Raw genomic sequence first — 15353 nt, 5'->3', positions numbered from 1 at the left:
TGTGATCATGGGATCTTTTGCAGGGTGTAGAAATGACCTCAGAGCAAACTGTAACATTATAGCCTCACCACCAATGCAATCACTAATTCATTTTGGATCACCTGCTCTTAGCCTCTACATGCAGGCTTCTAGAGTGAAAAGATCAGCACGTAGCAGTGAAAACACCGCAGCTGGTAAACGGGTATCATCAAAAGTGCTGTTTTGGATGTGCGAGCAACTTATTTTGAAGACAAATGTTGAAAATATCAATACTGCAATATATCACAGTACTTCATTTTGTGATGCATCATAAGTACACCGGTGCCTAAACAGCTGGTGTCAGGAACAGATTTTTTCATTGCAATTTTGACAAGCTGTTGACGGTTCTTGTGTTTTAAAGAAGCGCAATGAGAGACTGACAAAAATACATGAAATGAATATATAATTACTTTTGACCAGTTTTGCATGAAGTTAAACAGACTCTTGAAATATATATATTTATATGTTTCTCAGAATTGAGGTATTGTGATTTATTTTGGAGTAGATCATACTGGGTTCGGCTGAGTTTGATCTCAGGACCCATCAACTACATCTGACAACTTAGCCTCTTGGAACGAAGGCCAGTATTTATTGCTTCTGGTGTATCCGGTCCAAGACTTCCTTGTTCTGTCTGTCGCACATTATTTACAGTCCATATAGCAACTTGAGACTTTTGCACTGAGTTGAAAGATTACGAATAGGAGCTGATTATTTCAAAAGCAGCAAGTTTCCACTAAGTTAACAGTTTAAAACCACTACAACAGCTTTGTTCCATCATCAGACTACGGCCATTTTTCTGATCTTGTATTTCAGCCAACGCGTTTCCATCTCTTTTGTGTCCACATGAACTGCTCACGTGAACGCAACCGAGGCCACACTCAACAGTGATTGGTCAAAGCTCCTAAAACAGAATCAAAAGCTTCCCTTTCCTGACATTTTCTCCTGTCTACGGATTCTGTATTCATATGCAGAATCTGTGTATAGAGATTAGGCTGAGGTCGCATTGGAGGAGGTATATGGTCTCTGAATGCCCTCCAGTTATTGTTGATATTCATTTCTAATTAACATCTCAATTCTGAGTACACGCAGCATAAACACATAAAACTTTTATTCCCTGAGATGGGTAATAGAGAAGTTGGGGGGGGGGGGGTAGGAGGGTGATAAGATGATAAGAAAACAATATGTACCTCCTGCTCTTACCAATGAAGAGATGTTAATCCATGAAATGCAGACAGGAGACAGAAAGTTCTTTTTAGAGTCATGCAGATATTATAGCAGTCATTGAATGAGCTCAGTTTGATTTTCCTGGGTATGTTGTCCATGTGATCTGCGTTATTTACCGTGTTCATATCAATGCCATTGGTGTAGGTCCAGGAGTGCTGGAAGTACTCCTCCAGCCTCTGCCTCAGCGGGTTGGGAATCTGGTGAAAGCGGATGAACTCCTTGACCCGTAACATTTGAGCATGGTAGCGAGCTGTACCCGAATACAACCTCTGGATAATGGCAGAGACGTTTCCAAAGATGCTGGCATACATGAGGGCTAAAATACAGACAATACATGAATTGAGTTTGTCACGGCGGACTGATGTAAATGCTTTTACACATCAAAACAGATACTTTCCAAAGCCTGCTGCTACAAACAAAGACAGTCCGTGGCTTAGAGTACATCTTCATCCATTCCAGATGCGTTGCTACATAAAAACAGTATGAAATGAGGATAAAGTAAGATACTCACATCCAATCAACATGACACAGATGGAGAAGATCTTTTCTGAGTTGGTGTTTGGGGAAACATTCCCAAAGCCGACGCTGGTCAGACTGCTGAAGGTGAAGTAAAGTGCTGTGACATACTTGTCCTTGATAGAGGGACCAGAGCTGGGATCACTGTAGTTGTATCTCTTTCCTATGGACACTCCCAGATTGTCCAGCCAGCCAATCTTGTGCTCCAAGTAAGGCTTTTCCACATTGCCGATGGCGTACCATATGCAGGCTAGCCAGTGGGCTATGAGGGCGAAGATGCACATGAGCAACATGAGGACGGCAGCTCCGTACTCAGAGTAGCGATCCAGCTTCCTGGCTACCCGCACCAACCGCAGGAGCCTGGCTGTCTTCAACAGTCCAATCAGAGTGGTGGTCTACACAAAATAGATAAAATAATTGTGTAAGCAAATCACGCTAAACCCTACAGTTCGTGGCCAAATACAGTACAGGTTAGAGATGACAACACTGCAGCTGATTAAAATGCATTCAAGATAGACTGACAGCATCTCTGGTAGTTTGCTGCCGTTTTGGTGTGATCACGAAATGTTGAAGGAACACATACGACCTTTCTATTAGCAGAGACATAGATTTATCAACTGACCTTTGAAAAGGACGCTAATGGCTAATGAAGCTGCGGTTGTAGCAAGAACCAGAAAAGCCCAGCATATAACTCCAGTTCACAGATAACTGACCAGTTTTGCAGACAATCAATTTCACAATGGTATTGCTGGTCCTTAAATCCCCGACCAGGTCAGGTCCAAGATACGTACCAGATCTGCTGAACCAGTACGACCCAAGTATGAGTACTTCTCAGGTCAGCTGGTTCTGGATTACTGCTTGTTCCCGGGGTAAAAACTACACATGTTGAAGCTGCCTCGAGCTTCTACGCTGCACAGATGTCGAATTAACTACCAGAAAAGGTACAAACCTGAGAGAGTGCAGACCATCTTCAAATCCCAGCAAAAGACCCATCTTTTTGCCATTATTTTAATTGATTCTTTTAATTATTGCTTTAAAACTTTTATTCTATGTGCTTTCATTTTTTATTGCTTATATCATGTGTGCTTTTACTGATGTTATTTATTTTATTTCATTTTATTTTTACTGTTTAATTGTTATGATTATTCTGTTTTAGAGCTTTTATCTATCAAGCACTTTGGGTTTCCTGTGGGTATGAAATGTTCTATATAAATAACTGGTCTTGCATGGGCTAATGGCCCCTCTGTAACACTTTCTTAAGACAAATCCAAAACAAGCATCATCTACAAATCGACATTAGTAATGACTGAATACACTCCAACTAGCTGCAGCTTTTTTTCATTATTATTGGTTTTTGAAGCCATTATTGTTCAGGTTGCATCACGAGGCTGTAAAGGCTGGAGCTCTTCTTCTTGAAGAGAGAAAAATAGGGACAAATGCTTTGAACTTCCATGTCTTACAGAACAATATGTATGTACAGAACTGTATGTATGGACCGATGCCACGTCTCATGTTTGTTGTGGCAGTTTCATGTTCCAGTGCAAACTGGGGAATGGAATCTGGATCAGTTCTGTAATCTGCATCATTACTCCAATATCCGATCTGTGCATTAAATTGGCTGATTCCAACATTCCCAATCCGATATCCCATCTTTACCATGAATAAGCAACAACTGGTCCTTGTGTTCCACTATTTCCATTGGTTAAATCAGTGCGATTAGAAGTTTATGCACAGCAGACATGAGAGTAAAACATGACATCTGAAAATCTTTCTCTAACCAGGTGGTCTCGCAGTGGCTCAGTGGTTCGCACTGTTTCGTAACAACAGTATGTTCCCCGTTTGTCCCATGTGTTAGTTAACTTCAGACTTAAGGACTTCGGCTGTCAGTGTGAGCACTCTGGTCCATCTGCAAATTAGCCTTTCACTGAGATTATCTTATATTTGAAAACCGACGCGCATTAAATTTGAGATAAGAGCTGAGTTTGGTTTTGCCTTTCAACTGATCATAATACAGGCTCATGCTAATATCACCTCCATGGAAAAAAAAGTAAACATCGACACCTTTTTTCATCAAAACTGTAATAAAAAATAATCATATGCAAATTGAACCTATGAGCATACACTCTACAGTACAATCTAATATTAGAGTTCAATTAAGTCTGTAATATAGCTGCGCAGCCCAACAGCCCTTCTCTCCCCCTTCAGCTCTCTGCATCTCTCTAATGGCAACAGTGTTTTAGGGGTTCAATTTGGGACAAAGCACTCAGCCTCTTTCCTGTTGTATTCACGGAGCTACAGCTTCAAATAGGTCTTTTTGGTTCTGCATTTCAGTAAATTATTATAAACAAAATACTGTACAGTGCTAATTTTGCTCCCATTATGATATTTAAACTCCTCTTTTTGTTTGTTTGATTTGAAAGCAACAAGACATTGATTGAAATCTTCAAATATATTCGCTGTTCTAATCAAAAGGCTTACTTAAGTGCTTGTGGGTTAAAACCATCTTATTAAGCTGCTAAATTAAATGAGCCTTGTGAAAACCATCTGCCACTCCCTCTCTCTCTCTCTCTCTCTCTCTCTCTCCCTTCCTTTTATTTTCTAAATGAGAATGTATGTAATTGGAGCTGTGAGGTTGTGGGGTAAAAAAACAAATAAAAAACTGAACACCTGGCTAGAAAATGAATAAATGCAACTAATATCCTTGTTTTACTTTGACTTTTTAGTGAATATCACTCTAATGGAAACAGCAAAATGTAATTTTGAAGTTTCATCTAAACAAAAAATATAATCAATGCTGCCAAATATAACCTGGTGTGATATGGTTTATCGGCAAGTGTTTTACTTGCAACTCCAATATGCCAGGATTATTTATTATTTCTTAACTCTGTTTTGTGACAGGAACAAATGTCAATTTTCACTTCGATTTATTGTCACACACTGAACTGACTCAGCAGTAGCAACAGCAGTGGCTGAAAAGATGATTATGGTTTATAATCGGGAGCTTTTCTGGTGTAATGGAGTGCTTACAAAGCACGATAAAGCACTGAAGTGGATCCAGAGCCTGAGGGGAAACATCCTACCAACAAACAAGCCAGCCGGCCTGGCATCCAGCCTACCAATAGCCATCTAACATCTGCATGTAAGCTGTGCACACAGCGCTGTTGGCCTGCTCCTCACATAAATGCATCAATGACTGCCATTTGGTAAGCCATTAATCCATGTAAATGGATTCTAGAATGAGGACCATTCAAAAAAAATGCAATTTAAAGTAATTCCCTTCAGAGCCGAGACAGAAAGACTCAGGCTTTAAGTAGTGGCCTGGGTGCACAAGTCTGGACTTAATAAATGGATGACAGTGCAGCATGACTGCAGCAATATGCAGTAAAGCTCCCTAGTAGAAAAAAACAGGTAAAAAAAAATAAAGAGACATGCATTAGAGATGACATACCTCATCTGATCCTGAGCCAAAGATAAGCAGGTCAAAGGGGATCGCTGCCACCATGTCTATAAGGAACCAGCCTTTGAAATAGTGGATCGCTATCTTGGCTGGATGGCTGACCACCTCCTCGTTCTGGTTTACGTAAGTGGTCCTGAAGTTTATTAGGATGTCAATTATGAACATGATGTCCACAATTAAGTCCACCACATTAAGTGGGCTGCAGGAATATCCGCATTCACGCCGCTTCTGCTCCTCCTGGTCATTGAGAAGAAAAGCAGCAGAGTAGGGCGTGAGAATGGCCGTGTAGATGACGAGCAGCAAGATCAGCCAGTCCCACACAGCTTTGAAGGGGCTGTAATGGAGGATGGTGAACTTGTCGATGCGGGTGGTCTGGAGTTTGTACTCTGGAAGCACGTCAGCTCCGAGTGACAGGACCTGGAGGGGCGGTAGGAGAGGGTCACAACCTCAACTTGGATCATACATCAAATTTTCAAAACAAACAAACAAAAAAGACTTAATTTATGTAGATTTTCCGTGGAAAAAAATAGAAATTTAAAAACTGGATTCAATGCATTTTTACTGGTTATGTAGAGGCAGATATCTCTGATGATAAATTATTCAAGGGTTGACATGACAAAAACTTTATCTATGACATCCTAGTGCGAGTGCTCTGCAGTCAAGCCACTGTGACAGCAGGCCTGCTTGAGTCCTGACAACATGAATAATGAGGTGCTCCACATTTGCAAGCAGTAGATCCGAGCAAAAACCATATGTACTCTACCACAGGACACACGAAGGTAGAGGAAAAAAAACCCTTGGACTATGTCAGAGTCTCTTCTTTTTTTTTCTATACAGATATTTTCGTAAGCAAACAGTTGTTTTAATTTCCTTGTATGAATGAACTCTGCCTGGATTGTCAATTATTCAGTGTGCTTTGGGAAGCCCAAGTCATCCCTAGTTTTTGGTTCAATAAGCTGTGGCAGACAAAGAGAGAGAGAGCTGTCTTTCAGCAGAAAATACTGCAGGAGTTAAGATGAGTGAGGGTGGGAGATGTCTCTCTCTCTCTCTCTCCCTCTGCTGCAAATTCCCCCATCTCCAACACATGAATTATAGATTTCTCCATTGCGAGCAGTCAGGAAGTAGACGCTGTGTTCACATCTCAGTGGATGTCTTCAAACTAGCATCAGCAGGGAAGAGCAGCAGTTTAGTCATCAGGATGGTTTGTCTTCATTTATGAATGAGAAAACTGCCCCAAGTATTGTTGAAACGTTGGCTCTCCTGTGCTTGAGACACCAGCCACTGCTGTGCCACCTAAGCCTCTCCTGTTTTTGCTTCCTATGTAATGTAAGGAAGTTAGGGAAGATGTCGGGATGAATGACTGCAGGATAAGAGGGCTTTCACACCTGTAGTCTGCTTGCTTTGGTCTGAATATGAATTAGGGAGTCGCTACGTGTTCCGTTCTATCTGGTTTGTGTTAATACTTGTGTTAATCTATTGGACAGAAAATTCCGGAGGGGGAAAATCCCTGTTAATCACATTGGAAACAAATACAGCGTATGGCAACTTCTTTAAAAGCTTTAATCAATCATTATTACATGCAAAGGTGAAATGATAAACTAGACAGAAGTGACTGTAATAATCAAAGACCGCAGTATGAATTAGCTCCAACATTGTAACCTACTGTTTCATCCATGCTTCTAAAGTTTGTGTAATTAATTATGTTGCAGCCTCCTCTCTTTTCTCTGTGTCGGGGAAACACTCACAGGGTTCTCTGTTTTCAACCCAGAATGCTCTGTGTTTTCAGTTTGATTCCTGGTTGGTTTCTCAACTATAGCGAACAGAGTGTTGTTCCCTTGGAATCTGGCCGACTTCTGACTTTCCAGAAGGTCTTGGGGAGGATTCACCCCTACAATTTTAGCTGGGAACAACCTGAAAAGTCAGAAAGGCTGCTCAAAATAAATTGGTTGTGAAAGGGCCTGTCAGCTGTGATATGAGTCTAGATAATAGGGGAATTCTGCCACAAGAAAGCACTTATTTTCAACAGTATGACTTATGATACACTAGACCTGCTGCATTGTTCTTGAGTAACAACTAAATCTTCGCTGTCTGCAGAGGCGTTATGAAACTGCACTTAAAAAAAGCTGGATTTCCTCTATGAGGGATCAGTGGACATCCCCCTATCTCCTTTCCTGAAGCATAAGCTTTAGATGAGGATGAGATTTTTTTTTTTGTTTTGGCCTCCAGGAATTACCCTTCATTCTTAATGTCACTGCTTCACTATTGGTCACCAGCTGCTTAGTTTTACTTGCCAGTAAGTTTCATAACATGCCACATCACAATTTCCTCCAAGCTTAAGAGGAGACACCCTAACCAGCGTGTAGAAGTCATACGCAGTGACAAGGAGGTAATCCTTTTGGCAGATTCCCACCAACAAACACTGCTTTGATGGAAGGCAGAGCTAAGCCAGGTGCCATAACACGGAGGTTGAAACCCTGGTCTTGTCTGAGGCGGCTGGGAATTATCCCTCAGAACCACTCATGAATGCTTGGAAGTAAAGCAGAGGTCACAAGTTCATTATCAAAGATGGTGGACTGTACCTGTGTCACTTTTTCTGTGACATTGTGGGTTCTGTCTTTGACCTTTGGTGCTATGATGGTTTTCTCCGATGTTGGTGGAGAATGTGTCTTCTTCTCAGTCGCCTCAGTGAAGTTGAGAGCGATCAAAGGGATCTTGTTGATGGTGCTGTATTTGTTGATGTTGGAATCTGACGTAGAACCGAGCAGGCTGGACTTCACGTGGTTAAAGGGGCCTGGTGGTTTAGAAACAAACTGGTCAGCTCTAGAATTGTGGTTCTATGTACAGTAACATGTTCTTGAGAAGTCACACAAGAGTTTTGACTGATGAGAGATGAAACAACACAGTCACAACTGATGATCCGTCGGCCGGACGCCGGCCCAAGTAACTGGATTGGATACAGGGAGTTCACACATATTATCTGATCTGATCAATGAGCCTGATTTCCATTGTAAATGCTCTCGTAAGCATTTCACAATATGCCATGAACAAAAGTTGGTAGTAAAAAAGTGATGTGTTTTTTAAGGTTGGACAAATTTAATCTTTTATGGAATACAGAGAAATATTTATTTTAAATATTTGAACATTTCTGTATGTTTTTTTTTTTCTTTGTAGTGCTCGGTGAATCAAAGTGCAACCATAAAAATATATGACTTTAACTAGCGACACAGTTGTCTCCGAAAAGGAAAAGGACTGTATCGGACTGGTGTTGATATCCACAAAAACTGAGGCTGTTTTATTGGTATTGGACATCCAACTGTAGTACCAAGCCATCCCTAAGTTGTCACTTTGGGAACTTTCTAAAAAGGTAAAATACTTCTCTGGAAGGTCCCTAACACTGCAACAAGCCATCAAGGACTGTTCACAACTTATCAAATTTAATGGTTCTATCTATTAAGATGCTTTCAATCTGCCCAAGAACATTTGAAGGTTAAAAGGATATTTTTGAGCAAAAGCAACACAAGCGACTGTAAGGAGGACTCAATAAACTCCCCAGAAAGTGGAACCTGAACACAAATATACGTGGTTTTTTTTTGTATAAGTTCGTCGATAAGTGAATTTTGTACTATCACACAACCCTATGACAGCAATGTTAAGATATTTTAACGACTGTTAGCCAACCAGCTAAGGTTAACTTGCTCTGTGACGTAAGGGTTGAGTTTGAGGCTGAATGACTATGAAGTCATTTCTAATTATGATTATGTTTTCTAACATGGCGAAATGGTTAAAAGGGTATTTTTTTTACAATTTTTTTAAGGAAACATTTTGTGAACGCACAACTGATAAACACAATTTTAACATAACACAAAAATATTGCAAATAGTAATCAAATTCTAGACAAAGTGCCACGTTTCTGCTTGCGAAATGTATAAATCCCCAGTCTGTAATTGGAGTCCATACCCTGTAAAACCAAAATATATGATCATAGTTGTGGCCTGTAATTCCCATTTCTTTCAAAGCAGTGGTACATACCTTCGCTTGTATGGCGATCCTTGAATATGCTTTTAGAACTGGAGCTATAACCCTCCATTTCATGGATGGATGACGCTCGCCTCATACTACTGATGCTTCCTCTGGGGAAGGTATTTGACAGGGAGGTAGAGGACTGGTGAGGCTCTGTCTGGTACAGCTTCTCCCAGGGGAGTTTAGGGGATGAATGGTCAAGTGGTTCAGGACCCACGCTGGCCTGGGAAGAGTGGTGGCTGGAGCCTATGAGGGCATGTGTGTCATTGGCCTCAATGGGGCTGCAAATGCTCTTGGTGGGTGAGGGGAAGCTCTGCAGGGCCACTGAGTCCTCATTCTCTTTGGGTGAGTCCACCATCACAGCATCTGGGTCCTCTTGTGGAAGCGATTGCTTGTTGGTATTCATTAGGCTCAAAGCAGCCTGGCGGAAGCGGAAGAATCTACTCCTCCCTAGAAGAGGAGGGAAATTCATCAGGAGCAACACAGGTTAGACACCATCAGGTGGATAGAAATGTCTATCAATTAATTTTGCATACATTTTATATTTCATTGATATTTTAACTCTTTGCAGTTTCTTTGTTGTCTTCATTATGCAAATTGCACAAATGAGTTATATCCCCTTTCGCATGTTAATCAATGTTTATGAATACAATTTAGGTTGCATAGATAAATCAATTTGGCTTTAATCTACCTAACGAACAGCGATGATTAGAAACATGCAAATTACACCCTTGCATTGCAAATACATATGATTGAATTTTCTTGAGGGATCAAAACAGATATGCTATTTTAATGAAAATTAATAACAATCATCATCGTCGTCACCATCAGCGTCAGCCTTTTCACCACTCAAATCCGCACTGCCTGGATAAAAAAAGCTTCGCCCTGTTCAACTGTACTACAGTAAAATATACTGCAGTGACATCGGAGAAACTCTTGAGCCTCAATCATACGAGAATACAGAGAAATAAATGTTTCATATGTGTGCATCTTCTGCTTCATTAAAGTTCTTGGTGTGCGTCAGCGCCACTAAGCAATAACAGTGCCATCTTGAGCAGAGTACATGAAGGCTCGAACAGCAGATGCTGATACATGTCTGGGCTGAGGTCTACATGCCTTCCTCTGTTTGTCTCCAGTCACGCAGCGCAACAATTTCTGCTGTATCACATTGCTTCATTAATAAAACAAGACACATGCATTTATGTGCTTGTGTTTTTAAATACTTTCTTTTAGGGGATCAGAGTGTAGAAACAAAATACAGGCAAAGTGAAAGAGCTTTTGCTTCGATTTGCGTCAGCAATGCAAATGTTCGTGTTGAGCCAGACTCTTACAGTGCTTAGTGAAAGTTTTGACTCATTAACAATAGAATAAGGATGAAAGTGAACCCGGTCTCACTCGTGAGACACTCGTCTCTCAGTAGCCTCCTTACATAACATCATTGCCATCTGTTTCCATACCCTGGGTACATGTGCTGATGTTACAACTGTAGCTGATCACAATAGCGCTTTGACACTCCAGGGGAACTCCTGAGGAACATAATCGCCTCCTGTACTACCACGAGATATCAACAACTCTACTGTCCTGAAACTGAATCTGTTTCCTCTGGACTTCTGATATCTTGTTGTTATTGCTCCAATCATGACACCTAAACTTGTCACCCTTTGCCTCGGTGTATCACTGTCATAATATTGACAGACAGACAGACAGACAGACTACTTTATTAATCCCTTTTGTACGTTCCGCCAGGGAAATTGCACACTCCTCAACATTCATTCATGGCACTGTTACCATAGAATAGACATAAATGAAACCTTAGCGAAAAATAGCAAAGAAGAGAAAACAAAGACTATATATATATATATATATATATATATATATATATATATATATATATATATATATATATATATACACACATATATACATGTGCGTGTGCCTGTGTGTACCTGGATGGTTATGTATATGTGCATAGTGACAGGAATAATCATAATATTAATTGTTCTTAATTGTTCTTATAACAATAATAACTATAACAATAATAATGATGATGATATAATAATATAATAATGATGATGATGATATAATATAATAAAATATAACAATAGTTATAATAATAATAATAATAATAATAGTAGCAGCAGTAGTAACAAGAATTATAATAATGATGATAATAATAATAATGATAATAATAATAATAATAATAATAATAATAATAATAATAATAATAATAATAATAATAATAACATGCAGTCCCTTATATTGCACGAGTGTTGTTATCGGGGCAAGTTAATGGTGCTCAGCCCTCTCCTCCAGTCCTTCTATTGGCCCTCCCCCCCTCCAGGGAGGAGTTTAACAGTTTAATGGCTCGGGGGATGAAGAAGTTCTTCAGTCTGTTGGTCCTGCACTTGGGGGGGAGCAGCCTCTGGCTGAACAGGCTTCTCTGGCTGGTGGTGACAGTGTGCAGAGGGTGGCTGACATTGTCCAGGATGTCCAGCACTGATCAGCTTCCTGCAGATGTTGAAGGCTCTCAGCCTCCTCGGGAAGTACATCCTGCTCTGAGCCTTCTTGTACAGCTGCCTCGTGTTGCTCGTCCAGTCCAGCCTGTTGTCCAGCCACAGCCCAAGATATTTATAGGTCTGTACGACCTCGACCTCCTCCGTTCCTAACAGAACTGGTCTAGGTCTGGGACTGTCCCTCCCAAAGTCAATGACCAGCTCCTTAGTTTTGGAAGTGTTGAGGTGCAGGCTGTTGTTATGGCACCTGGCAACAAAGTTCCTCACCAGGCACCTGTGCTCCTCCTCTTCATTGTCCCTGATACACCCCACGATGGCTGTGTCATCTGCAAACTTCTGGATGTGACACAGTTCAGAGTTGTAGCAGAAGTCCGCGGTGTACAGGGTGAAGAGGATAGGGGACAGTACAGTTCCCTGCGGAGCACCGATGCTGCTGACCACAGTGTCAGACGTGATGTCCTTCAGCCTGACGAACTGTGGCCTGTCGGTGAGGTAGCTGGAGATCCAAGCAATCAGGCCAGGGTCCACTCGCATTTGTAGGAGCTTGTCCTGTAGTGCAAGGGGCTGGATCGTATTAAAGGCACTTGAGAAATCCAGGAAGAGGATCCTCAATGTGCCTTTCCCCTTGTCCAGATGCGAGTGGGCTCGGTGTAGCAGGTATAGGATGGCGTCCTCCACACCGACCTTCCCCCGGTAGGCAAACTGTAGAGGGTCCTCAGCATGCTGCACCTGAGGCCTGAGGAGGTTGAGGAAGAGCCGCTCCAGAGTCTTCATCAGGTGTGAAGTTAGTGCCAACGGTCGGAAGTCGTTCAGCTCGCTGGGCCGGTTCTTTTTAGGAACTGGAACGATACATGACGTCTTCCATAGGGTGGGCACTTTCCCGAGCTGCAGACTCAGGTTGAAGACCCGTTGTAGCGGCTCCCCAAGTTCAGCAGCACAGGTCTTGAGGAGCTGGGGACACACTCTGTCTGGTCCTGCTGCCTTTCGGGCCGAAGCTTCCTCAGTTCTCCTCTCACCTGGTCAGCTGTGAAGCTAGGAGGGGCTGCTCTGTTGCTGTGGAGGGGGAGGGGCGGTGGGCCATGGAGTAGGGAGGAGGCTGCTCAGCTGTTGCAGAGGGGGAGGGGGGCGTTGGAGGGTGGTGTGAGGTGGACTGGCTGAACCTGTTGAAGAACTTGTTGAGGTCATTTGCTCTCTCCACCCCTCCCCCCTCCGTGCTGGTCCTGGCTTTGTGGCCGGTGATGGTTTTGACGCCCTTCCACACCTCCCTCATGTTCTCCTTCAGCTTTTGCTCCACCTTCCTCCTGTAGGAGTCCTTTGCCTCCTTCAGGCAGCGTTTCACCTCCCTCTGTGCTGCTCTCATCTCCTCCTTGTCCTTTGTCCTGAAGGCCGCCTTCTTCCTGTTGAGGACATCCTTGACTTCCTGTGTTATCCATGGTTTGTTATTTGGGTAACACCGAACAGTCTTGGTGGGGGCAACCATGTCTGCACAGAAGTTGAGGTAGTCTGTGAGACAGTGAGTCATCCCATCTATGTCCTCATCATGTGCACCCAGCAGTACATCCCACTCTGTGGTGTTGTAGCAGTCTCTCAGGGCCTCCTCTGCTGCAGGACCCATCTCCTGATGGTGCGGGTAGATACTGCCTGTCTTTTGACCAGGGGGGTGTACTGGGGCTGTGTGTGCACCAGGTTGTGGTCCGACTTGCCCGGTGGGGGGAGGGCGGTGACTCTGTATGCCTCCTTAACGTTGGTATACAGTAGGCCAATCGTCCTGTTCTTCCTTGTGGGACAGTCAACAACCTGATGGAAAGCAGCCAGGGTAGAGTCCAGGGTGACATGATTGAAGTCTCCAGAAATTATCATGAAGGCCTCAGGATGTTGGGTCTGCAGCCGTGCAGTAAAATTGTGGATCCTTTCACGTGCAGTGGCCGCGTCCGCCGTCGGAGGGATGTACACACAGAGGGAGATCACGTGACTGAACTCCCTTGACAGGTAATATGGCCTCATGCTAACGGCTAGCAGCTCCATATTAGGGCAACACAAAACCACCTTCACTGAGACATGGCCAGGGTTACACCAATGGTTGTTGGTGTAGATAATAAGTCCTCCACCTTTGCTTTTCCCACATGCCCTCATGTCCCTGTCTGCTCTCACCGCAGTGAAACCTCGCAGGTCCACGTTAGCATCCAGTATAATATCGGTTAGCCATGTCTCCGTTAGGATGAACGGAGACAGTTGAGAGCTGCTCTGTTACACCTTGCATAATAGATGCAAACTAGTTCTACATCAAACATTTTTAGGATTGACCGTATTGGTTTAACTCTATTTTTCATTCAATGCGGCAGCAGTTGGAATAATATCCTCCTTTGCAGGAGACCTCAATCTGCCCTCTGGTTTGAAAGAAGAGTGAAGGAGGAGTGAAGGAGACTATTTATGTCCAAGTAGATAAATTAAAATTGAATAGGGAAAAAGGTCAACAACATCACTTATCTTCCATCTATTAGGGCTGGACAACTGCAACAATACACTGGCATGGAGATTGACCGAGTTGATTGCCAATTTTTAAAGGGGGGAAATTTTCCTTTTTATTTTTTCATTAATTCCTCTAAAAGTATGCACTACTGACATTTGAAGTTGGACCATATTGTTCCTGCTCTTATTGCACCGACTTCCGAGTATTTCACAGTATAAAACAGAGTAAGACATTTGAGCCATTACTTTTTAGGTTATTGTCTCATCAGTAGGTGCTGAAAATTCAATGCTGCTGCAAAAAGGCTTGCAAAGATGGCAAAATGTTTAGTTTAGGTCCTTTGGCTTGCTATTAGTCCATTAAAACAAAAATCAATACAATATCGACTTTTATATTTAATACAGCTGCTAAAATCCTCACAATCATCCATGTGAATATATCTGCAATAGCTGGTTGTAGGACGGATGATGGGCAGCTGAACCATCTTTCAGTGTTGTCCCCTCATCCCTTCCTGGGAGATTCAGTCATTCACATTTGGCCCCATGTGACTCCAAATACTCCGATTAGCCTCAGGTGACTCCGGCAACCATTTAAAGGCTGCCGTGAGAGGAGTTGGGAGCAGTGCTGAATCAAGGGCTATCAATGACCTTGATAACAACCCCGCAGAGGCTGAATTGCAGGGACTCCACTCCAGTCTGGAGAAGCCCCTTTGATGAGAGGCCAAATCCAGTGACTTCATGTATCTACAACCAAGGCCAGTCGCCTCCGAGTCCATCCTGCTTGGATAACCTTGACACGAATGACTACAAATCTTCACAGACACCCACATAATGTGAAAATATATAAATGCAGATAAAAATACACCATTAGCTCTGTAAACGGTTATTTATCTCTCTGACATTTCTGAATTAGTGAAAGAACAAGAAAGTATCGTTACTATTTCAAGGCAGTAATATACCACTTATCTAAATACCATTCAAAATAATAAAATGGCAACTGGCAGGTCATCCCTTAAGGTTGTCAGCAGGGCCTGACTGACACGCAGGGTCTCTGGGTCTGATACGGGTAATAGAGTTTAAAAATAACATTCCATATTAAAACAAAACTTTAATACATTTGATTTCTTTTCCTGCATACG

At 42.4% G+C, this 15353-nt stretch overlaps 1 protein-coding gene across 2 annotated transcripts in view; it reads right to left on the bottom strand.

The window, feature by feature from the left end:
* kcnh7b (potassium channel, voltage gated eag related subfamily H, member 7b) overlaps positions 1-15353 on the bottom strand; it is a 40330-nt gene that overhangs the window by 13298 nt on the left and 11679 nt on the right. Inside the window, exons 4-8 of one of the 2 annotated variants that reach the window (XM_086220112.1) lie at positions 9245-9685; positions 7795-8006; positions 5207-5632; positions 1754-2153; positions 1359-1558 (exon numbers count right to left, since the gene is read on the bottom strand). In XM_086220112.1, coding sequence (XP_086076238.1) covers positions 1359-1558; positions 1754-2153; positions 5207-5632; positions 7795-8006; positions 9245-9685 — 1679 coding nt within the window. Of the gene's footprint in view, positions 1-1357; positions 1559-1753; positions 2154-5206; positions 5633-7794; positions 8007-9244; positions 9686-15353 lie in introns of both variants that reach the window. The other variant, XM_086220113.1, reaches the window with a different exon arrangement.

This window comes from Aulostomus chinensis, chromosome 12, assembly GCF_037954235.1.
Source record: "Aulostomus chinensis isolate RoL2024-O1b breed Wild chromosome 12, RoL_Achi_v1.0, whole genome shotgun sequence".
Taxonomy (NCBI): domain Eukaryota; kingdom Metazoa; phylum Chordata; class Actinopteri; order Syngnathiformes; family Aulostomidae; genus Aulostomus; species Aulostomus chinensis.
The sequence above is the reverse complement of the archived record's forward strand: the minus strand, read 5'-3'. Positions and strand labels throughout refer to the sequence as shown.